At 33.6% G+C, this 26,987-nt stretch overlaps 1 protein-coding gene across 3 annotated transcripts in view; it reads left to right on the top strand.

Moving 5' to 3' along the window:
• The window catches only part of NCAM2 (neural cell adhesion molecule 2), a 552,904-nt gene that overhangs the window by 386,491 nt on the left and 139,426 nt on the right, over positions 1–26,987 (top strand). For all 3 annotated transcript variants that reach the window (XM_011926523.1, XM_011926524.1, XM_011926525.1), the window contains one exon: positions 11,987–12,137. In XM_011926523.1, the coding sequence (XP_011781913.1) occupies positions 11,987–12,137 (151 nt within the window). The remainder of the gene's footprint in view (positions 1–11,986; positions 12,138–26,987) is intronic.

Here is a 26,987-nt window from a genome sequence, read left to right as displayed (position 1 = left end):
ATCCATAATTTGATTACTTTTCAACAACCAGCTGTTACTGCCTTGGCCCAAGTCATCCATCATTACTTGCCTGCATTATTTCAATAACTTCTTAAGGGGTCTTAATGCATCCACACTTATGCCTGTTATTCTCATTAAAATGGTTAGATTGATTCACCAGAAACAAGCTATATAATATCATTGTTCTCTTCAAAAGTGTTTAATATTCTCATATTATGTGGAATTCTCTGCTCTTACTTAATAGTTTTACATGATAGACCACTTTTCCAATTGCTGTTACCACCTGCTTTGCCTCATATTCTACTTAAAAAAAAAAAAAAAAAAACACCTGAGACAGGGTCTTGCTCTTTCACCCAGGCTGAGTGCAGTGCTACGATCAAGGCTCACTGAAACCTCAAACTCCTAGGTCAACCAATGCTCCCACCTCAGCCTTCTGGGTAGCTGTGACTACAGGCACATGCCACCGTGCCGTGCTTATCCTACTCTTAAGATCAATTAATTTTAGCTAAATGAAATTTCATGTTTCCTCCATCAATCCTAGGGCATTGCAAACTCTTCAATGGTAATTTATCCATTTAGAAGACTGAAAATTGCAAATCTTAAATTCAGTGAAAGCCATTTCAAAACTTTAATATGCTTACTGCAGTTTTGAATGATTTTTTGTATTTTTTGAGAGAGTGCTTGAACTGTCAAACTGAAATCTATATGATTGACTATTGATTTTTAACAGGTAATAACTATGAATATATTTAGGTTAATTGTTGGATTCTTTAGACAAAAACTAATGATAAAGTTCAGTCCACTGTCATTCAGCTTACAAAATGAAAAGTCAATTCAGAGCTTAAGTATATGAAACACTATAGTTGATTTTCTGTATGGCTATTTGCATTTAATTCCAAAGTTCACTATACCTAGTAGAGTGACAAGAGCTTTGATAATACTGGAATCAAAATTTAAAACCAAACACAAATTTATATTAATTTTCTAGTAGCATATTCATTGACAAACATTTGAATAAATAGATGTAAATGTTTGATTGATTGGTGAATAATTTGTTTATAAACTAGAATCTCTTTTGGGGCCAAATGATAAAGTGATAATTAACATATCATACACAAGTTTATAGAAGCAAGAGACTAAAGAGCAATGAAACTGCATGCTTTCGTTGTGTATATTATAGAGAACATGTTAGAGATTTATTGTGACATAACTACCTCTTTCTGCGTTACTGGAAACATGGCTAGCTTTGTTTAGATCAGCATCATGAGTTGGCACACTGCAGATATCACCACTAGGTAGAATACTTTTTAAATACCCACTCATACAGTTTGCCACAATTTTCCCTGTACTATAAATACTCAAACACTTTTCATACCTGCATATCCCAACACAGTATTAGAAGCTGGATAAAGGCTGTTTCTCATCATTTTTATATGTTAGCAAAGATACATATAATTTCCTAGACCATTTCTGCTTCGTGGGTCTTTAGCACCCCTATCACCAGACTTACCTTTAATGAAAATATTCATAGTGTTTTATTAATCATCTGGTGATTGATACATATTAGTGTAAAGATTCATCACAACCTGACACACAACTTTCCTTGATTTTTATAGAAAAGGTATCATATGGAAAATATACTATGCCTTGTATTCTTTTAATTTTGTTTTTTTTACAAAATCCCTACGGTATCAATGGTTTATGGTTGTTGCAGCATTGTATATTTTATCCGTCACTGGGAAGGTATTTTAATAAGACTTCTGGTTTTGCTTGAAAAGGATACATTTTATCAACATTTCCAATCCTGTTTCTCCAATACACTATTTTATCTTAATAACTTCTAGGCCGGGCGCGGTGGCTCAAGCCTGTAATCCCAGCACTTTGGGAGGCTGAGACGGGCGGATCACGAGGTCAGGAGATCGAGACCATCCTGGCTAACACGGTGAAACCCCGTCTCTACTAAAAAAATACAAAAAAGTAGCCGGGCGAGGTGGCGGGCACCTGTGGTCCCAGCTACTCAGGAGGCTGAGGCAGGAGAATGGCGTGAACCCAGGAGGCGGAGCTTGCAGTGAGCTGAGATCCGGCCACTGCACTCCAGCCTGGGTGACAGAGCAAGACTCCGTCTCAAAAAAAAAAAAAAAAAAAAAAAAATTGAACTTCTGTTAGATCCTCTCTGAAGAGTTTCTTATCTTTTAATGGAAGACTTCTAAGAATTACAAAAAGCTTGATCTGTATATACAGTGTTTATATAAATTATCTATTCTTCATGGAGGGTTACTTTACACTAAGACAAACAAAAAGCAAAAACAAAACCAAACAAAAGCAGCTCAATGGAGTTCATTTATGTGTTATCCAGTTATTGGTTGTTTCTATGTCTCTATAACAAAAATAATTTGATGAAACTGTGATTTTCAGACTTTGATTTTTTTAGTAGTTTTGATGTTTCTTTCATGTTCTATATAAAATATTTCCAATAAATATAGGCATATTTATTTAAAGATAAATGTTATAAATTATATATGAGTTAGGTAGAAAGACAGCCTGAGGATCATTCAAAGCTCACAATATAGATATATTCTACCCTTCTTGAACTTCTCACCCAATGTGTAGTTATAAGGCATCATGGCAAATCAAGTGTATGAACCATTCAGCATGTCTCCATATTCAAAATAAAACATATATTTGCTATAATAATATCAGCACATACAACAATAATTATACACATAGGTTATACAAGATTTCTTATACATCTAATGACATAGATATGTTAACATGTATTTAGTATAATGTGATTGTTTAAAAAGAAAATATGTGTGTGTGTAACCTGCATATAAATATACATATATGCATGTATATATTGCCAGAAACTTTTAATTTTCTGGTATCAGTGCAATAAAATCAATGCTTCTAATAATGATGTGTTCTATAACATAACAAATCTCATACTGGTGACAAAATGTGGTCATTAGATGGCACTGATATTATGGAAGTAGTGCCAATTTAAAATACTTTTTAGAACTTCCATAATGGATGAAGTAGAGTCTGATTTGCATGATGAACTTAGAAATCCTCAGCAACAAAAAAACAACATGTACAATATGTTGGGCAGCACATTGATCCCCAAGGGAAGAGAAGCATGTGATGTAAGCTGCATTATTGCTGAAGCCTACTCTCTAGAGAGAGGTTTCAGGCTGGAGCACAGGGATGAATCATTCAATTCTTTTCCCTGTTAGGAGACAGTGTTCTGAGTTTGGGTGACAACGTGTGCAGGAATTCACACAGCGGGGTAGCAGAAAGGACAGAGTACTGTGAAGAAGACAAAATTTCAGAGAGAGAGAGAAATAGCTCTGGAGATCTTCAGTGCTTTCTGTTGGAGATTTCAGTTAATTTTGGCTTAGTGCCTGTGTGTGTGGAAACAATGCAAGGCCATAGAAAGAACCATTGGAATGCTAGAAGTGTCACTTTGGTTGTGTGGTCAAAATAGGCCTAAACTAAAGGCTGTTCCTAACTCACCTAACAGCTTCAAAGCAAACCTCAAAGGAATAAAATTGTTTTCAAGTAGCTTAGTGTCGCAGAAGAGAGACTGGACATACTTAAGGAATACAAAAACATACAGCACTCAAAATATATCAATTACAATGTCTGACATAAAATAAAAAAATCATGGCATATGGAAGCTGAAAAAAACCCATAATAAGGAAAAACAGAAAGAGTATCAATAGAGACATACCATTGATGACATAGATGATGGCAGCAGACAGGAACACTACCCGATCCATTTTTTTACGTGCCCTGCGTATGTATTTAGAAGATACAGCAAAGACAAGCACAACAAGGAGAGATGCCGATGATATAAAACAGATCAAATAAAATTTTTATATATTGAAAGAACAACATTTTCAATATTGAAAAAGACCTTGAATAGGATTAGTAGCATAGTGGATACTGCAGAAAAAGACTAGCAAAATCAAGACATAGCACCATAATCTTTCCAAAGGTCAGGTGCTATGATTTCCTCTTGGGGGAGTGGATACCCACTAATGGGATTGCTGTGTCGATTGGTATGTTTAGTTCTTTGAAAAAGCTTTGTACTGTTTCCTGTTTTAGGCAGGAAAAAGATGGATGTATCATTTGACCTGATCTGTGTCTTTTCCATGCTGTGAGTATGGAGTGGACAAAGGCTTAGAATGGGACTTTTATTTGTCCTGGTAGATAAAACAAGAAGCATAGAGAAGTAATGTTCCCAAAATATTCTGAATTTCTTCATAGTGTATTTTTTGACAATAGAATGTTTTATGGTGATGTATGTGAAAACATACTGAAGGACAAGCACAATGACTAGAGTTAACATTTGTTTAATAGGTACTATACGTCACACATTGTTACAAGCATATCATCTGATATTGTAGCATCTCCTGTAGGGTATTGTGCTTCTTGCTTAAAAAAAAAAAATCTCTCATTTGTCTGTACTTTCAACGAGATTACTATACTGCTTAGGCACTGGCTATTAATTACATCACTGATTATAACAATATTTATCATGTACCTAGCACTAATCCTGCCTAATCTTATTTAATTCTCACCAGACTTGGATTAAAGCAACCAACACTAAATATGTGTACTAGTCCACTTGTGCTGTCATAATTCTTCAAATTAAATGTCATCAAGATCTCAGTAGCTTTCAATACAAAAATCTGTAGTTGTCTTTTAAGTATGCTATAGCAGCATGCTGTAGACTTGAGTCTGGGTTCTGATCTGCTCCACATATTCTCTTAATTCAGGAAACAGGCTGCAGGAAAAGATCCCATCTGGGGTGTGATGTTTGAAAATTTCCATGATAAAATACAAAATGTAGTTTTAAAAGAAGACAAATGCTAGAGAATAGTGTGATAAAATCCTATGTATATGTCACCCAGCTTCAATAGTTATCAATACTTTGCCCTTCCAATTCACACATTTTAAGTATCACACTTTATCTGTTTTCCAGTAGGGAATTTTGACTTCGTATTAGATACCAAAACATTTTAAATTTTAGGTTTTAAAAATAGTTGATCCATATGATGTATGACTCCCTCAAAACCTTGAAACAGTGCAGTCAATACTTACTAGTGACTAATTGCGTGACTTGAGAGCAGTGTGGTTTAATAACATGGTTTCAGTGTTCACAGGGTGAATTCAATTGTGTGGCATAAATTATCACCACATCTCTGACCATGTTATAATACAGTTTTAAAAGGAAGAGCTTCATAATATAACTTGGCTGATTCTTTCAGACCTCTGTTTGCAGTTTTCATAGTTTTATGATATGAAAGTAACTTTTACCTCAAGATGTACATTTTAGATCTATCTTCTTGGCTTCTTTATCTCTTGGTGATTTTTCTTTTTATAGATTTAGGGGGTACAACTTAAATTTTGTTTTATCGATTTATTGCATGGTAGTGAAATCTGAGCTTTTATATTAACCATCATCCTGATAATGTACCTTGACATGGAGTCATGTGAAATGTTTTATTATTTGTTATAGGAATTGTCTCTTCCTGTAGTAGTTTTTTGTCCTAATTGTATTTTGTCTTTTACTAAATATATTATGTATTGGCCATGGAAAAATATTATACACCATTTGCATGCGGTTCACAGGATCAAGAGAAAACTCTAGCAGCAAAATACATTGTCAATTAAATAGAGTATGGGAAAGTTATTACTTTACTTTGAGATGGAATATATGTAGAATGCTTTTGGAAATCACAATGAAATAGATGGGTGTATGAGACTCATATTTGTTGCTTAGATCTGCGTATCAGTAGCTTTAGCCAATTTATTATGTGCTTTACAGATGCTAAAATCTTTACAAATATTCATTCATTTAATCTGCATAGGTATCCTTTGAAATCTGTATTCTTATCATACCCATTATACAGAAAAGCAAACTGAGATACCGCTAAGTAAAGTAGTTAACCTCAGGTTTTAGAGATTATAGGTGCCACAGCCAGAATATAAGCCTATCCATTCTGGTTCTGCAGTTTATGGTCCTAACTATTGTATTACATTAAAGTAGGTAGGATGCCTGTGCAATAAAATAATTACTCAGGTCACATTTTGAAAACCAGTATTTTGACAACTGTCAGTTCGAACCACCTAGTCTCATGTTTTAAGTTTAAAAATAAAAATGTCTAAAAGGTTTATTTTACTAAAGCTTTATTACCATAATATTTTAATTTTCAATATTCATTTTAAAGTATTGAGCATGGAATATGGAATAGACTGTGTACATGTATTAAAATATGGGTACTTATATTAAAATATAAATGCATACAGCCATAGTTTATTTTTATATAGCTATAATAATCTAATGTAGATAATATTTTATACCTAAGAGGTCTGTGACAGAATGCTAGAAATGTTTCTTTTCTCCTTTCTTTCATCAACACTTCTCCATTTGGTCATTTACTAAAAACACTGCCAATTCCACCTTAACATATTTCTGGAATCCACTCACTCTTTCCATTTTCACTACCATTGCCTTTCCCAGCATGTCATCAGTGTAATATATTCCCAGTTGTTCTCCCTCCCCACCATCTCAGTCTTTCACGCTGCTGTAACAAAATACCATAAAGTGACTTCTAAACAACCGAAATTTACTTCCCACAGTTCTAGAAACCAGGAAGTCCAAAATCAAGGTGCTAGTAGGATGGCTTTGGTGTGTGCTGAGGGCTCACTTTCTCATAGATGCTGTTTTCTTCTTGTGTTCTTATATGGTGGAAGGGGCTAGCTAGCTTTCTGTGGGCTCTTTTGTAGGTCACTAATTCTAATAACAAGGGCTTTACCCTCATGATCTAATCAACTCCCAAAGGCCCAGCCTCCAAAAATACCATCACAGTGGGGCTTAGGATTTCAACATATGAACTTTGAGGGGACACAAACATTGAGAACATAGCACCCTCTCTAATTTACTTTTTTTTCCCAGCTGTGTGAGTGATCTTTTTAAATCACAAGTGCATCTGCCTTACTCCTCTGCCTAAAACCTATCCTGTCCTTTTCCAATTGTTCATAAAACACCCAATAACCTTCAGTAGGTATTTACCTTTCCACAGTGTTATTTACATATAAGTCACATAGCACAAAATTCACCCATTAAACTGTACGATTAGAAGCCTTTATTCCTAGAGTTGTGCAACCATAAACACAATCAATTTTGGATCATCTAATCACTTCTTTTGGTCATCAACCCCCAGTCTCCTCACCACCACCTCCTATTCCCTTGCCTGCCCTAAGCAGCCTATTCTGGAAATTTCAAAGAAATTGAATTATTCAATATTTGCCCTTTGTTATCAGCTTTTTCCTCTTACTGTAACACTTTCATGGTTCATCCATGTTGAAGCATGTGTGAGTACTTCATTTCGTTTTTGTTTTTGTTTTTTTGTTTTTTGTTTTTGCCAAATAATATTCCTTTGTATATATATATACCACTCATTTGTTTCAATCCATGAACCAGTGAATAGGCATTTCAGTTGTTTATGCTTTTTGGCATTATTAATAATGCTGTTATTAGCATTCATGTACAAGTTGTTGTGTGGACATACATCATCATTTCTCAGTGGAATGTAATTGCAACTCTCTGTTTAACATTTGGAGGAACCGTCAAATATTTTATCCAAAACATCTGCACCATTTTACATTCCCACTCACAGTGCATGAGCGTGCCAATTTCTTCACATCCTGGCCAACATGTGTTACTATCTGCCTTTTTCATCATAGCCACTCCAGTGAATGCAAATAGTATCACGGTTTTGATTTAAATGTCCTTGATGGCTAATGATTTTCAGCATCTTCTCTTGATCTTATTGGTCTTTCTTTGGCTTTGGTACTTCTTATTGTAGTCTGGTTTGTTTCTCTAACTCTTTCATATCTTACCCCTTCCACTTCTTATTTAATTTGATAGCTCCAGTGAGCTCCTTTAAACTCTTTCAATACAGCATTTTTTTCCCTTCAAGTTCAAGCCCACGTAGTTCCCATTTTAATCCTACTTTTCTTACTTTTTTCTTGGTGAGGACTGACTTTGGAGGGGTACAACCTGTGCAACTGCACAGGTTCCACACTCTGAAGGGCCCCAAGTTTAGGCTAATATGCTTCGGTCATCATCTTGACATTTTAATAGATTTTGAATAGAAACCCCCATGTTTAATTTTGCAGTTGACCTTTAAAATTCCATAGCCAGTACAGTTCCTGACTTATCATTATGACTTGTCCTTCCATTTGACATAAGTACCTACAAGAAACTCTTCCTCACGTTTGTCTACCAAATTAGGTTTCCTTTCTGAATGTCATCTATATCAGCACGCATTATAATTTGTAATTTTTTCCTCTGATCCTTATGAGCTGAGAGACCAAGGGCTTTGCTTTTCTTATCCATTTTTCTTTTTTAGATATGTAAAAGTAAACATGCTACTTTATTGATTCCCATTAAAGCATCGAAAATAAATGTTTTGTGTCTAATTTTTGAAACCAAATATTGTACACGCCATCACATGTTTAAAATATCTTACTGGCATGTTTTGGTGTTTAAAATCCTCATTTTAAATTGAATAACATATTTTAAAAATAGAAGTTACAAAAACCACTAATGACATAAACACATTTAGTAGGCAAAAATGTCCACTTTTCAATTTGGATGCAAGCATGTTTCTAGCCCCAGAACCCAGCAAAGTGTCTATTACATAGCTGCGGTACATACATAGTTCAGCCTCACAGTTGTTACTCAGGTGGTAAATCATATATCACAAATAATTAAACATGAACTCCGGGGCCAGACAACCTGGGCATTCTGCTGCTAAAGCTTATAAGCTGTGGGACGTGGGCTAGTTATTGAATATTTCTGTGTCTCAATTTCCTAATCTTAAAATGGAGATACTAGCCTCAACCTCATCGTGATATCATGGAGATTAAATAGACTAGTAAATGTAAAGCTTTTTGGATGTTGTCTGACAAGTATAATTTGTCATATGTATGTATTGCCTTTTATCATTATTACATTCAATTCCTATTTGTTGAATGAATTTTTGATTTTATTTTAAAAAAAAAGAGGAAGACACCAGGACCTACTAAGGAAACTACCAAAGTGAAGAACTTTGATTGCATATATTTATCTTTCTGACATCATTTACACTGCTAGGAGAAAGGGTAATTATACAAGAGGTCAGCTCATGAAATTGAAATAAGAATAAGATTAGAAAGCTAGGAGCAAACCCAGAGGAAATATCATTATTGCTAGTAGTAAATAGAAGAAACTTACAGGGAGGGAAAACAGTATTTCTGTTTAAAATTCTTAGTATGACTGTAGAAACTGGTAGATGTGATACAATATTAAAACAATTTTGAGAAGGTAGTTTGGATAAATTAATTCTAATAACCTTTGGAGAGTGTTGGTTTTTCTGTCTACATATTTAGCAGTTATGCATTGTCTTTACCTCAAAGTATTTGAAGTTCAGTTTACTTACTCAACAGAGAAATAATGTCATTAGAAATGAGGCAAACAGAATATCTAAAGCAGGGGTCCACCTGGGGTGCATACTCTTTGGTGGATCTGCATTTATCTTGGGTTCTGCCTGTGGTCCCTATTTGTCTGTCCATCATCAGGAGAACCCCATGACCCCACTCTCTTCTGTGCATATTCTTACTTCTCTCACTTCTTTCTTATGTCCTCTTAGGGCATCTGCCTGGAATTCTTTCCTCAACACCACCCTTCTTTCACTATTTACAGATCACAATCCACACTTTGGTTTGTCAGGAAACATACCTACCCCATTCCTCCACTTACTCCTAGAAAGATATATTTTGCCTACATGGTACTTTTCACATTTATTTGTATTGTACTATAAAATTAGTATCTATCTTATTTGTTTAACTTTAATGCCACCAAGGATATAAACTATTACGGTTTACTCAGCACTGCATTCCAGTGCCTGGCTGCTTATTGTAAAATGCATGTGCACACACACGCGCGCACACACACACACACACACACTGAGACAAAATAATTGTTGAATGGTTAAGTGACATGATCCATCAATCTCCCAAAAGGCCAAAGGAATTAATGGTTCTAAAAATGTTCCATGACACAGTGGAAAGAAAAGAAAGTTCTGTAATACTGGCCACCTCAAATATGCTGTGAGCTATAATCAGATTCTAATTTTGGCAATAAATGTCTAGTCAGGTGAAGTCACAAAAAATAACCTATAAACATGACACATTATATAATTTCAATTGTTTGACAATTAAAATAGTCAACAAAAACTTTATGTTGGAAATAAACTCAAGAAGTGGTTATCACATAGATATTTGATTAAGGGATTTTTGAAAGGACAATAAACTCTAAAAATAATCATATTTTAAAAATATTGAAATACCATTTAAGTAAGTGGTTCTTAAATTGACCGTCTAGAAAGGCAAAGAACATAACATCAAATCAAATTTCAGAGAGTGCATTTTTGTAAAGGATGGAGTAATAATGTACAGTCAGACACTTTGCTTTCTAATCATCTTACTTAATTCAGTGATAGAACCTGGAAATACTAGACAGACAGCTAAAATGCCCACTAACCTGTCTCAATCAGGGATCAGATGCCTTAAATGAATCTTCAGTAGGTGTTGAATCAGAGCCAAGATATAAATGAATTTTCTTTCTGATATTTGTAATGTGTTTCTCTAGCACAAAGAGAGACATGTCCTTTAGAATGTCAGAAACGGGGAAAAAAAAAAATGACCCTGGACTTTTAGTGCAAGTATTTGACTCAAATGCATATTGTGCGTCATTACAGAGCCAATGACGATTCTGAGAATGGCTTCTAATTTTCCTAGGAATCACACACTTGGGCAAAGTCCCTGTTTTTCCAGAATTTAAGTTAATAATTTCAGGTATATTGATAATAACTTTTAAATGCCAACATTTGTACTGATAACATCTACATACACCAGCAGTTTTTCACAAGTCAAAACCTTATCATGTATAACAGGTAATTACAAGAGAACATGTTTGTTGTCAAGTGAAGATCATGTAACTTTAAAATTTACTTTTCAATACTGTGAAATAATTATTTTCTTTATAAAAATGATTAATTTGCTTTGCATTGTTAATGTATTTTGTTGTTATATTCCAATAAAGTTAATTAAGTACAAATGTTTAACCCATAGTAAATAATAGCTGCAGGAGTACATTTTCTTTATGAAACTGCATGTAAATTTTACTACAACATAATTTGCTTTCTAAAAATATTAGAATATAATGTTTCTGTCCTAGAAGTTTAAATGACTTTTACATGAAGTACCATAAATATTTTCTCACATTTGTTCAACTATACTATCACACTATGGGATGAAATCTGAAGTTCCAACAAGACTTTAGTAAAAGCAATTTATTCCAAGAAAAATATGTAGTTCAAATAAGTCATAATTATTTATTTAGGCAATCAGGAACTATTTTTAATATAATATGAAAATTTGCCAGTAACTCAAAGGAAAGTAGGATGTTGCCATGTAAATACAGAGAGAACAAAAGGGGAAAAGTGTAAAACAGATCTGTGAAGAGTATTTATTCAAAGCACAGGATATTGTGGAGAGTACAAATAATTCAAAATAATTGGAATTGATGACATCTAAATTGTAAAGTGCGCTTGGACAGAAAGGTGATACCACATGAGAGGTCTTTAAGCATCAAGCTGAGTGATTGGGCTTTATTTGGAGTCACTGAAATGCTTTTTATCATTATACAGCCAGGGTACATGAAACCTTCATGAAGCTATGAGAAAATAAAACGTGTGCTTTTAAAAAAAAACTTTTTCTTAGCTATACAAGAAATACTTTCTACGTCAGGAATGGTTTCTTTTCTCTTTTTGCCAGAGAAACATAGGAAGTAACATAATGTTATATGTTTGGTCACCATTTTGCACACACAAGCATAAAATCTTTCTTTTTCCTCAATCGATGTAAACAGAGCCCAGATGGCCGTATCGAAGTCAAAGGGCAGCATGGAAGCTCGTCACTGCATATTAAAGATGTGAAGTTGTCAGATTCAGGGAGATATGACTGTGAAGCTGCAAGTAGAATTGGAGGGCACCAAAAGAGCATGTACCTTGATATTGAATGTAAGTTGCTTTCCTTTTGTATTTTCATTAAAAGAACTTTGTGTGCTTTGAAAAAATATGATTTTTAGAGGAAAACCAAAATATATATGTAGTTCATGTTTCAGTATTTAATGCATAGCTTTAATGCATATCTAAAATATGATTTTTAGAGGAAAACCAAAATATATATGTAGTTCATGTTTCAGTATTTAATGCATAGCTTTAGAGAAAATATGGTAAAATCATTCAGTCAGTTATTGGAGACATCTAGTGGATATTACGAGACATTCCACAGTACTGTGTATTTCATCATTTTGATACTGCTTTTTCTGAAAATGGTGACTTTCTTTTTTTGCAATTTTGAACTCAAAACACAATATAAACTGAAAAATATTAATTATCAGTAATTGGTCAATATGACTTTAGATTTTTTTATTTCTTTATAATATTTATGATTATCTCTCAGATATGTAGTGTTTACATATCTTATTCAAATTGTTACGCTATTTTACATTTTCAGAAACTTTAGTATTTTAAATGCAGTGAAATGTACTAATATGATATCTTATCAAAATAGTGTTTATTTTCTGTCTGGAAGAAAGGACCATGACGAGGATAGTTTTTTTTTTTTTTTTTTGAGACGGAGTCTTGCTCTGTCGCCCGGACTGGAGTGCAGTGGCCGGATCTCAGCTCACTGCAAGCTGCGCCTCCCGGGTTTACGCCATTCTCCTGCCTCAGCCTCCGGAGTAGCTGGGACTACAGGCGCCCACCACCTCGCCCGGCTACTTTTTTGTATTTTTAGTAGAGACGGGGTTTCACCGTGTTAGCCAGGATGGTCTCGATCTCCTGACCTCGTGATCCGCCCGTCTCGGCCTCCCAAAGTGCTGGGATTACAGGCTTGAGCCACCGCGCCCGGCCAAGGATAGTTTTTAAAATAAATTAAAAAACATACATAACTATGTGAGATTTGGGAAATGGGAGGGCTAATGTAAGTCAAGCTTTCACAAAACCCCTCTGGTCACTGCATGGAATTTAAAAATAATTTGGTATACATGCTATTTAAAAAGGAAGAAACTTAACATCGTTCTCAATAAATATTTATGAAGCATCAATATTGGAAAGTCTCTGATGCTTGAAAGGACATAGCTGTTCTTAGTGGAATGTATGAGATATTCTTATTGACAAAGTATTTCTATTGGAGCATGTCTAGTACATTAATATTGATAGAATGCAATGGTAACTGGGAAACAAGACGCATTCTCTTATCAAGAATGCCTTCAGAAAGAAAATATTTTCTCAAGAATACACATAAGTTATCCATATTATTTTACATTTTTATAGACTGTGCTTGTCAAGAAATTCACAGAAAAACCAATCAGAAACTTCTAAAGGAAAAAAGGATTATGAAAGGTAGTCAACAATAGAAGGCAACTTCATTCTGACACAAATTATTGACTTCATTTGCTGATATTAGGCAGCTTCTAAGAAAGCCACTTTATCTCCATCACACTTTCTAAAAAACAGAAAAACGGAAAGCATTGATAATATTGAGAACACACAAAGGAGGAAGTGATGCCAATAACTTATTTAGCTTTTTCCCCTAATAGTTTTTTCTGCTTTTTTCCCATTATTACAGTATATTTCTTTTTCAGATCAACAACATCATTAGCAAATTATAAATGCTTTACACATTTACAGTACATTTGTTATATTTTTAATTAAAATTTGTATTTTTAACCCAAAATTTACTTTATGATTTTTTAAAAATATGAATCTAAATGAATAAAAGAAAACCTTAAGAATGCCAAGATATGATTTATATGAGACCGCCTGGCCTCTTCCACTGTCCTGCAAAAGTCCTAGGCAACACATTATCTTAATGAAATTATATTTAGGGCTTTTCTTCTTTGCATTTCGTTTATATTTTAAAACATTTCATATATCATAGGATTAGTACTAAATCTCTGTTGCAGGTACACAGAAAAGTGGAGTTTATGAGAAATGGGCACTGTTGATATTTCCAAAGCACAGTAAGGCAGAGTGGCTCATGTAAGAGATGCTAGTATCAGAATAATAGGACTAGCTAATATGCTAATTAATAGTGTGTTATGTGTCCCTGGGTCCTCAATATCCTTAGTTATAAAATAAAAGGGTTTAAAGAAGAGACTCTTGGGAGCTATTTATACTCAAGCATTTAAAGATACTTTTATTCAAGCGTATCCATATTCTCCAAAGATGCCCTGGGATTTCTGAATTATTGTCCATGCATGACAGCATAGGTATTTGTATAAAACAAATGAAAACCTAAACTAAGATTATAATTTATATACATTTATGTTGTAAAACTTGATTGAAAACAGTTTTAAAAACCATACTAGGTCCACGTTAGGCTTCAGGTTTTGTGCTCAGTGATAATGGACACCAAGATGAATGAAACATAGCTCCGCCTTTATTAGAAGTCTGCCATCAACTGGAGTTTAAATTAAACCACAGCATGTATTTAGATTTCAAAGTGAGAATGAAGAAAATATCAAGATAATGTAAAATGCTGATATATAATTACGTGAGATTTTTCGTTATTGGTTTTAGCTGGGTAGAAAATAATGGTATAAACAAACAACTATATATTACAATTTGAATTATTTGCTCTTGTAATCTATTCATACCATGAATTAATAACTAACAAAAAAAAGTACATTGGATACTTTATTCTTCAAGGACTGATTTCTAACAAAGTACAAGTTGCTTTAGATCACATTGCATTCATTCCTTCTTTATAGGTTTAAATATTGATTTATGTTTCTACTTAATTATTCTGAGGTAAATGTGTAGACTTAAGCTCACCAGAAAATTATGTAGTTTAGTTTATCTTTTTTAAACAGGGATGAAAGGTCTTGATTTGTAAAAGGATGTTTTGAGAATTCTTTGAGTATCTGCTGAGATTATTATTGCCACCATGTTAATCAGAGGGTAACTAGGTTAATATACTTTGAAAAAAAAATTTTTCCTACTATTAAACTATCATTTAAATGTAACTACTTTTTGTTTTCCCTAAACATTATTTTTCTGCAAATATTGTTGAAAATGAGTTGAATGGCTGTGATAACACTTGATTATTTTTCCAAAATGAAACATTTAAATTTATTCTACTTGAGTGGGGATAATTAGGAAAAGAAATATCATCTGTTTTAAGACATTATTCAAATATATTTAAGTACAATAAAAGCCCATATATCATGTAAAATATGATGAGTTTTGACCTGTGTATACACCACCAAATCTATCATAATCTTCAAGATAAACATTTACATCACCCTCAAGAATTTTCTCAAGTCACTTTAAAATCTGTCCCTCCTTTTTACAATTATCCCTAGGCATCTATTTACCTACTTTTGATCATTATAATTTAGTTAACATTTACATGTAAGGATGTATATACATGGAATTATGCAGTATTATTTTTAATTTATTTTCTTTGAAATATACTTATTTACTTTTATTTAGGAATAGTTGACAAATAAGAATTATATATATTTAAGGTGTACAAAAGTGATGCTTTTAAAAATATAACATTAACATTATTTTTGATTGACAAACAATGATTGCGTACATTTATGGGGTACAATGTGATTTTTGTTATATGTATGTAGTGTTAAATGATTCAGTTAAGCTCGTTAACATATCCATTACCTCACCTACCTATTATTTTTATGGTGAGACATTTACAATTTACTCTTAGTTACTTTGAAAAGCACATTATTATTGACTGTAGTGATCCAGCTGTGCAATAACTCTCAAAACCTATTTCTCCTGTCTATCTGCCTGTCTACCCTTTGATCAATAACACCCCATTTCCTTCCTCCCCGTGCACCCACCCCAGCCTCTGCTGACATAATTTTACTCTCTGTTTCTGTGAGTTAAACTTTATAAGATTCCACAGTTAAGGAAGATTATGAGGTAGTTGTCTCTCTGTGTCTGGCTTATTTCAGTAAACACAATGTCCTCCAGATTCATCCATGTTGTGCAAATGACAAGATTTATCATTTTTTATATGCTCAATAGTATTTCACTCTGTATCTATACCACATTTCCTTTATCCTTTCATTCACTGATGGACGTTTAGGTTGATTCCATATCTAGGCTGTTGTGAATAATTCTGTCATGAACATGGGACTGCAGGTACCTCTACCAGGTACGGATTTCTTTTCCTTTGGGTATAAACCCAGACAAAGGATTCCTGAATTATACGGTGGTTCTCATTTTCTTTTTGGGAGGAACTTTTATACCATTTTCTATGATGGCCATGCTAATTTACATTCCCAACAACAGTGTTCCTTTTTATCTACTTCCTCTTCAATACTTGTTATTGTTCATCTCTTTCAATAAAGCCATTCTCATGAAGTGATTTCTCACTGTGGTTTTAATTTGCATTCCCCTAATGAGTAGTGATGCTGGGCACTTTTTCATGTACTTGCCGGCCATTTGTATGTCTTCTTTTGAGAAATATCAGTTAAAGATAATTTGCCCATTTTAAAATCAGGTTGTTTTCTTGATATTGATTTGTTTGAGTTCTTTGTATATTTCAGATATTAACCCTTTATCAGATGTGTGGTTTGCAAATATTTTCTCACATTATTTGAATTGTCTCTGCTGAGCTTTCACAGCTGGCAGACATTGGCATGTGGATGTGTTCATCAATAATTTATACTACTTGTTCCTGTTATTACATCATACAGATATAACAGAGTTTGTTTATCTAGTACCTATTGATGGACATTTTATGTGTTTTTAGTTATTGACTACTATGACAAAAACCTCTGTGAAGATTTTGAAGATCGTGTGCATATATAAGTACTATTCTCTGGAATAAACATTTTTCTTTGATTTCTTAAGTTCGAATTTTCAAAAGCAAAGAATTATAATTTTGCTGTATTCTAGTTTATTAAATTTATCAAACTGGACTTTTCCATGTTATACTATTAGTGTTTTCTCTGAAAAATTATTGTTTAATTTAAGGCCATGACAATTTATGTCTATGCTTTCTTTTAAAAGTTTTGTAGATTTTGGTTTTACCTTAGGGCTGTGATTCATTTTGAGTTCATTTTTGTGGAGTAGGTATTCATTGTTTTTCCATGTTTATGTCTAGTTGATCAAGCATTAGTTAATAGAAAGGACTTTTCTTTTTCTAGCTAAGAGTTTGACAAAACTGTTGATCATTTCAGAGTATTAGTTTTCCATTTTGTTAATTCCTATTTTCTGTAATCTGTCTGTTTTCCAGTTTGGTGATTCCGGCTTTATCTTCATTATTTCCTTTCTTCTATATATTTTGAATTCACCTTTCACTTGTTGTAGATTTTTTAGGTGGAATCTTAGTATATGTATTTTAGATAATTCTTATTTTCTAATAGAATCACATAACTCCAAATTTTCACTAAGCAGTGCTTTAACTGAATCCCCCAGTATTGTAGTATGTTCCATTTTTGTTGTGATTCAATTAAAAATACAATTTTCCTTTTAATTTCATCTTTGGCTCATAGCTATGTTTAAGAATCTGCTTAACTTTCCGACATTTGGATTTTTCCTTGATATTTTGCTGTTATTGAGCTCTAGTTTAGTTCAGTTGTGCTCAGAAAGCACTTTATTTTTTATTTTTATATGTATTAAGATTTGATTTATATCCAACCATACTATTTGGTGAATAGATGATTGTACTTGAAAAGTACATATATTCTGTAGTTGTTGTGTTTTAATGTCAGTTAGATCAAGGTAACTTATGATATTTGTACTAGTCAGGGTTCCTCAGAGGGACAGAATTTTATATATATATATATAATTATATATATTATATAAATTATATATAAAATATATTACAGAATTTTTTATATATAAAATAAACTCATGTATGTATATATGAGTTTATTAAGGAATATTAACTCATACCATCACAGGGTGCCACAATAAGCCATCTGCAGGCTGAGGACCAAGAAAGCCAGTCCAAGTTCCATAGCTGAAGAACTTGGAGTCCGATGTTCGAGGACAGGAGGCATCCAGCATGGAAGAAAGATGTAGGCTGAGGGGCTAGGCCAGTCTAGTCTTTTCACGTTTTTCTGCCTGCTTTATATTCTGGCCATACTGGCAGCTGATTAGATGGTGCCCACCCAGATTAAGGGTGGGTCTGCCTCTCCCAGTCCACTGACTCAAATGTTAACCTCCTTTGGCAACACCCTCGCAGGCACACCCAAGATCAATACTTTGCATACCTCAATCCAATCAAGTTGACACTCAGTATTAACCATCATAGCATTGTTTTAAACTTCTGTCCTTACTAAATTTTGAATATAGCTCTTCTGTCACATTAAGAGGTATTAAAATCTTCTACCACGACTGCGAACTATTTTTTCTCTCTTTTGTTGATCTTTGCATTATGTATTTTGAGGCTTACAATGAGGCACATACACATTTATACTTTGTGTGTTGTGTTACTTTCCTGTTGCTGCTGTAATCAATTACAAAAGACTTAGTTGTATAATAAACTTACTGTCTTAACCATTTTGGAACTCAGAGGTCTGAAATGATTCTCACTGGGCTAAAATCAAGTATGGGTTGGGCTGTGTTCCCTTGTGGAAGCTCCAGGATTCTGTTATCTTGCTTTATTTCAGCTTCTCAGAGGCTGCCCACATTCCTTGACTCATGGATTCCTTCCATCCTCAGAGCAGATCTCATCTTTCTCACATCATATCACTCTGACTCTGTTTTCTTCTTCACAAGTCCATCTCTGCCTCAGACTTTCTTGCAATTAATTGCATCCACTTGGATAATTCAAGATTACCTTCTCTTGTCAACATCTTTACTTTAGTCATAGCTGGTAATATGTTTGCAGTTTCTGAAGGTAAAGATGTTAGTATCTTTGGGAGGTCGTTATTCTCCCTCCTGTTTGTCTCTTTATGAATTTCCCCTTTCATTGGAATAAAATATCTCCCTTTTTCTCTGCTGATCTCTCACTTGACATATCTTAGCTAATAATCAAATATCTACGCTAGCCCTCTTATGCTTTTTGTTTGTATAACATTTTCCATTCATTTACTTTTAACCTATCTGCATTTTTATGTGAAGTTAAAATGTGTCGTTTTAGGCAGCATATGATAGAATATTGCTTTCTCATTGACTGTAAATCTACCTTATAATTGGAGTGTTTAAACAAGCAGTCAGTAATTAACAGGATCAGGGAATAAATATTTTACTTTTTGTGGGCTACATACAGTCTCTGCCATATTTTTTTTTTTCTATTGTAAACCACGAAAAAAGTAAAGACCTTCCTCATCTCTAAGCCACATATAAAAGAAGCCCTTGGGCAAGACTTTGCCATGGGCTATAATTTGCCATCCACTGGTCTATTAAATTTAATCCCATTGTTGATACTCTTTCATTTAGGCCTACAATTTTTATTTATCTTCTGTTTTATTCCTATGTTTTTTCACATTCTGTGCCCATTTTTCTGCCTTCTATTGAATTATTCTAAGTTTTAGTATTTTATTTTATTTTATACATTGGCAATATTTGTGGTTTTTGTTTTGTTTCATTTTGTCTTGTTTTAGATGATTCTATAGGAATTATAAAATACAAACCTACATTTTGAGAGTCTTGAAATAGACTTGAGTTCATATTTTGACACTTTACATAAAATGTGAAACATTGCAACCATATGGATCCCTTACGCACACCTTATCTAGTTTTCTTTTTGACGTCATGCATTACATCTAAAATCATTGAAAATCCCGTCAGGAATTATGATAATTTTTCTTTTAAGTAGTTACAAATATTTTAAAGAACTAAAGAGAAAAAAATATTTTATATGTATTCATCTATATGTGGTTTCTTTGTTCTCCCTTCATTTTTGAAGATCCCAATTTATGTTTTTCATCTGAAAAAGTTCCTTCTCCATTTCTTTTAGAGCAGATTTTCTGGAGATAAGTTCCATTTATTTATCTTTCCTCAAATGTCCACTACACCTGTTCCTTCCTATTTCTGAAGGATTGTTTTTCTTTGCTCTTGAGAATTCTATGTTGACATTTCTTTAAGCATGGGGTTTCACTATCTTCTACTCTCCTATGTTTTCTGTTTTATATATATATATTATACTTTAAGTTCTAGGGTACATGTGCACACATGTAGGTTTGTTACATAGGTATACATGTGCCATATTGATGTTCTCACTCATAGGTGGGAATTGAACAATGAGAACGCTTGGACACAGGAAGTAGTCTCCTATGTTTTCAAAGAGAAAACCATATAAATTGATTCATTGTTCCTTCATGTGCCATGTATTATTTTATCTAACTGCTTTAAAGATATTTTCTTTACCTTTGTTATTTCAATTTGATTAGGATGAGTCTAAGTGTTGCTTGTTTGAATTTTCTTATTTGGGGTGTACTGAGCTTCTGGAATGTGGGGATTTATATTTGTCAACATACTTGAGCCACGGTTTCTTTCTGGCCACTATTTCTTCAATTTCTGTATGTGTGTATAATCTCTTACTCATCTCTGGGACTTTACTTATACATATGTCATACCCTTTGAAATTGTTTCACACGCTCATAAGATACTTGTCAGTTTTATCTATCTCATTTCTCACTGCCCTTCCAATTAGGTAATGTTCTCTTATTTCCTCTTCAAATTAACTGATTCTTTACTCCACCATCTCATTTCTGCTGTTGAGTCAATAGTGAATTTTTTGTTTTATTTCAGATATTTTTATTATTATTATTTATTTATTTATTTTTAAGATGGAGTCTTGCTCTGTCGCCCAGGCTGGAATGCAATGGCGTGATCTCCGCTCACTGCAACCTTCGCCTCCTGGGTTCAAGCGATTCTCCTCCCCCAACCTTCCGAGTAACTGGGATTACAGGTGCGTGCCACCATGCCCGGCTAATTTTTTTTTTTTTGTAGTTTTACTAGAGACGGGGTTTCACTATGTTGGTCAGGCTGGTCTCAAACTCCTGGCCTCGTGATCCACCTGCCTCGGCCTCCCAAAGAGTTGGGATTCAGGCGGGAGCCACTGTGACTGGCCCAGATATTATTATTTTTTTTAGTTCCAATATTTCATTTTGCTCCATTTTATTCTTTCTGTCTTTTTACTGAGAAGTCCTATAGTTTTATCCATTTTATCTATTTTAGAATATATACATTTTCTTCACCTCATAAATGATAAGCAGAGCTGCTCTAAAATAGTTGCTCTAAAATCTACTATCTGATAAATTCAACATCTAGGTCATTTTAGCATTTGCATATGTTCGTTGCATTTTTCCTTTAAAATTGACCTCACTGTTCTGATTGTCAAAAAATACTGAATCGTGTCCTGGGTATTGTAAGTATTATGTTGTGCATTCTCTGCATCTTTAGATAAATATCTGGGGATTTTATTTTTCAAGCAGTTAATCACCTCTAAGTTCTGTGTTCCATCCTGTCAGCAGTGACTCAAAACCTCAAGTGATTTCTCGAAGCTTTTGCTATGCTGGCTTGTGCATGCAGAGCTAGGGCATAGACTGAAATTTCTGTGAGTTTATACTCAGAATTTTGACATACCCTCTCTGACTGCTATCCGAGATTACCCTCACACTCTCCGACATGATGCATGCTTCTTTCCAAGATACTCTGTCCTGGACGAGTTTTAGTTACCACGATCACTTTGAACCTCCTCAACTAGGGCTTGTCCTCTGGGAAAAGTCTTGAGAGAAAAATAAAGAAAAATAATGGAAACTAGTTTTCATTTCCCATCACAATCTTCCTGATTTATTTTTTTCTTTTTTTTTTTTTTTTTTTTTTTTTTAGACGGAGTCTCTCTCTGTGGCCCAGGCTGGAGTGCAGTGGCCGGATCTCAGCTCGCTGCAAGATCCGCCTCCCGGGTTTAGACCATTCTCCTGCCTCAGCCTCCTGAGTAGCTGGGACTACAGGTGCCCACCACCTCGCCTGGCTAGTTTTTTTGTATTTTTTAGTAGAGACGGAGTTTCACCATGTTAGCCAGGATGGTCTGGATCTCCTGACCTCCTGATCCGCCCGTCTCGGCCTCCCAAAGTGCTGGGATTACAGGCTTGAGCCACCGCACCCGGCCTTTTTCCTCAAGGGTTCTTGGATAGTTGTTTTTTAAATTTATTTCATATTATTTTCAGAGTTCTAAATTCTTATTAGTAGTGAAGATATACCATCTTGGGTTTCAACTTCCATTATATAATGAGAAATCTTTATATATTCTACTTCTAATAAAACTTTTAAGGCATAAATATATTTGATATGTCTAACCAATAACCTACATGTTTTAGTTTCAGTTTTCAGCAGTATTTTTATTATTTTTCTTTTATAAAATTTATTATTCAAATTGGTTAGAGTATTTTACATCATATATTCTCGGAAACATTATTTTTGTAATGTAAGATGTTTAAACTACAAAATTTTAAAAAATGTTTAAGTATCTTTTCTTTCTTTCAGTGTATCAGTCCTTTGGACAGTCAATTTTGTTTAATATTTTCTTCATTAGCCTGGTGTTTGTTGACATGTTTACATATAGACAAAAACTTCATGAAAACTGTAATAAGTTTACTGGTAGATATATAAGTATTTTAAATTTCAATTTGAAAGATATTATAACTTTAGCTGAATTTAGAGTTACATGTTTAAAGTCTTGAATAGTATCCTTTAACTATAAAATGTTATTTTTACTCATGTAGAATGAATTTCACATAAAGCAAAAGAAAATCTTTAAGATCACTAAACAAATTCTCAAATTTTATCATGGATTCTATTTACATATTTTATTTTTTATTTCTATTGAAAGGTTTTTTTTTTTTTTTTTTTTTTTGGATCTAACCTATGCTTGATGAATGCCGTATTTAGACTGTCTGGTTATTAACGTCTTCCATGTTTGTTATAAATTACTTGTGAGTCTCTAGCAGCCTTTTTGATTAATCTGAATTCTTACAGTATTTCTTTACATACATTCATGAAAATTTATTATTTTTCACAAAGTTACTAATGAATTCCAGGAAAATACCAAATATATTGGAAATCTACCTCACTTTTCCAAACTTTTGCTACATTTAAGAATACATTTTTAACTTTAGCATGGTACTGATTTGCTCGTATATTTGCCTAACCTCTTCACTATTGTACAGATACAAGATTATTACCTTCTAAGTGACTTATAATTAATTAAAAGACCAAATAACGTAGTAAATAATGTTTAAAGTAGATGAATATGATGATAGAAAATTCACTTATGGTAAATTATATAAATATGCTAGTGAAAGACTGATGAATACTTAAGTAGAAAGTAATATAATTCTTAATATTAATTACATTAGTTGCTACAGTTGAAGTTTTATTTTTTGTAATAGAAATAGAGAAAATATCACAAGATATATTTCTACATTTAGTGGGGTATTGGGTTAAATGACCATTTGGAATATGTTACCATGATTGTAATTTAAAATTTAGCCTGTCCTCTCTTTTAGTTACACTTCTTGTAAACTTGTATGATTGTATTATGAAAGTTGAAACTTGTTTTTTGTTTTACAGTTATGCCACCACTATTTATTAAATCTTAATTCTCCTTATGTGAAGATTATGACACATTTTTAGTCGTATATTGCAAACAATTGCCCATGATATATGCGGAAGTTGTCTAATAAGTATATTTTTTGGCAGTTGAAGCCTGATTTGTAATTAAATATTTTATTTAGCAACAAATTCATAGTAGTAATAAACCTCTTAGTACCTTATATGAAAGGCTGCAAAAAGCTATTGTAAATAAGTATTTTCCTATTAGTGAAGTTCAGAATAGTTTTGTTATGCATCATTGCCATCAAAGTTGTATAGAGACAAGAAATTACAAAGACATTACACAATGTTAAACACACACACACACACACACACACACACACACACCAGAACAGTCTTATACCACCTAAACCAAGCAACTACAGGTTAATATTGCTAAGAGTGAGTAGAAAAGAGTCAAACCATTTATAATTTGATAGAAGCCGCATTTACTGTAATAGCACTAAACTTAAGGTGTTAGAAGATTAAGCCTCTTTTTGCTCAAAACCTCTTTTGTGTTTCAGCTTAAGCAGATTTCTTGGCATTCTGCCAGTTCATTTTCAACATTTCAGAGGTGTTACTTTACTAAGAAGCAGGAGTTGAACTAAAGTTCCAATTTCTAAAACAAAGGAGATAACAGGCATGTGATATACAGTTTAATTCAGTAAGCACCGGTTACATAGTACATTTGATTACAATTAGAATATCATTAAGTTTTGTGACTAGGTAATCATTACATAGTAACTATTAATTATACTTAATTATTTTATGTATACATTTAATTTAACAGTTACATGCTAACAATGCATGCTAAGAAATATTAGAAAATTTAATTTACATTTTTTTTTTCCATTTGAGCTTGCTGCACCTGCCTTTAATTCTCCTTAGACATAATGGTGATTTGTAAATGCGTTTTCTCCTGTGGCATAAAAGAGGGAGTTAGCAGTATCCGATACATTCTAGGTTATGGTTACATTAAGTAATCCCATAACACAGAATCATGTTACTTATTTACATGCTGTCAATATAATTAATAGATGTGTGCTTTATTGAGTAATTCTTAACTCAAATTCTCTCAATATAACAGTGAATATACATTCTCTCAATATAACAGTGATTTTACTAGCATGATTGGTTAGATGTATAGGATGAGGTAAATAAGATGTGAACATGATTTAAACATTTAATGAAACTTATTTCAGTAAACACTTAGAAATTAGAAAAATTCCTTGGTCGTAGCAGACACACATTTTATATCTGTGATTAAAATCTTGTCTTATGACCCTGACTTTTACACTCGCCATAGCACATTTAAGCCAATGAAACTTTAAAGAAGATGGCTCATTTGCAGACATAAATTGGTTCTGCTGCCTGCAACTATTTAGGTTTTATGTCCAGTATGGTAATTTCAAGGACAGCAACTGAGAAAAATGTAAAGCATATCTCTTCATCCAGAAGATAAAAAGAACAGAACATTAAAAAAAGAAAGGTGAAAAGTCTTTTATTGTTAAGCTGTAAATTTTTAACCCAAACTTTATGTGAACCCCCTGGGAAAATGTGAAATGCCACATTCTCTTCATGCACATAGATACTATCGGTTATCCTCATTTTGTAACATTTTTGTCTCTCTGACAGGTTTTATTTGATTCAGATCAGATCTTGTTAAAATGTATTTCAGAGATAATGGTAATGAAAATTTTTAAGGAACTTTAGGAAATACTCAATCCTTGAGATGATAAGCCTTAGACGTGAACAAACTGCAAACAAATAAATACAAATAGATATTTTGTAACTGGATTTATCACTGCCTCTTAGCATCTGTTTAACGCTAACAGCCAGAAATACTGATGTCTACTTGAACCTTGCCCTTGCTTTCTATCCTTTCTCTGGAATGAAGACCTTGCCCTAGGAATCCCAGTTCTCGGTGGGACAATGAATATGTTAGTTCAAGCTGCTATAATAAAATAGCATAGATAGGGTGGGTTGAACAACAAACATTTATTTCTGCAAATCTAGGGGCTGGAAGTTGGAGATTAGGATGCTAGCAGGGTTGGGTGATTGGTAAGGGCCTTCTTTTTGGTTATGTATTGGCATGTACATGGCATGGCCTTTACTTGGTGCACATACACACACACAGACACACACACACACACAAATCTGGTGTCCCTTTCTCTTTTTATAAGGGCACTAATCCCATCACAGGTGTTTCACCCTCATAACCTCACTTAAACCTAACTGCTTCCCAAAGGCCCTAACTCAAAAGACCATTCATTACTTTGAGGGTTAGGAATTTAACACAGGAATTTTAGGGAGGACAGAAGCATTCAGTCCATAGCAGTGAGCTTTCTGGGTTTACCAGAGAAGGCGCCTCACACATAGGAGAAGTACAGAACTTCCACAGCGTGAGGGGACAGTAAGTCATCTGCCACAAGGTCTTAGTGTATTTTTCAGGATATTCAAGACAAAAAAAATCAGTGAAGTCGGTAAAGGCTCAGCATGATGTGATCCCCAGCCTCACACTGTTCATGTGGATCTAATCCTAAAACATTGGTTAATTGATTTAAATTACCAAGTTTCAATTTCCTATTTTGTAAAGTGAAAGAGACTTATCTATGAATTAAGGCATACTATGGTTAGGGTTGTAATTAAATATTTTCAACAATACGAATCAGCCATATAGTACACACCAAGCCCTTTTCTAGGATTTTAGTATATAGAATTGAATAAAGCAAACAAACATCCCCGCTTTCATGGACATTGCAAGAGAAACCAATGATTTTAAAAAATAAAGTAGAAAAATGCATAATGTGGGGAACAGTGAGAAAGTCTAAGGACGAAAAAAGTAAAGCAGTGCAATGAGACACATCAGTCAGCTTGCCATAATAATTATGCATAATAAACACCCCAAAATACAGTGTCATACGTTAATTATCACGTTGGAAACTGCTGATCAAAGCCAGGTTTGAATAAGGAGCTCGGCTTCAAACAGCAATGCTTGACTCATTGGTATGGATCCAGTAACACATATAACCAAGCTGAAGAAGCAGTGAGTACAGAGAGGATATCATCTTATGGTGATGGCAGAAGCACAAGAAAATCAGCCCAACAACCAAGACGTATTTAGAGTGTTCATTCACATCACATCCAAAAATGTCACGTGGCTAAGCCGAACATCAGTTCGTCACGGTAATACACCAGCCTTCTATTCGGAGGTCTTTTGGACTGGAATTTTACTGAACAATTTAATCCATATCAGACATATATGCCTGTGGGTGAAATTTT

The sequence above is a fragment of the Colobus angolensis genome, unplaced genomic scaffold (assembly GCF_000951035.1).
Source record: "Colobus angolensis palliatus isolate OR3802 unplaced genomic scaffold, Cang.pa_1.0 Scaffold69, whole genome shotgun sequence".
Classification (NCBI taxonomy): domain Eukaryota; kingdom Metazoa; phylum Chordata; class Mammalia; order Primates; family Cercopithecidae; genus Colobus; species Colobus angolensis.
This window is presented reverse-complemented; position numbering and strand designations above follow the sequence as displayed.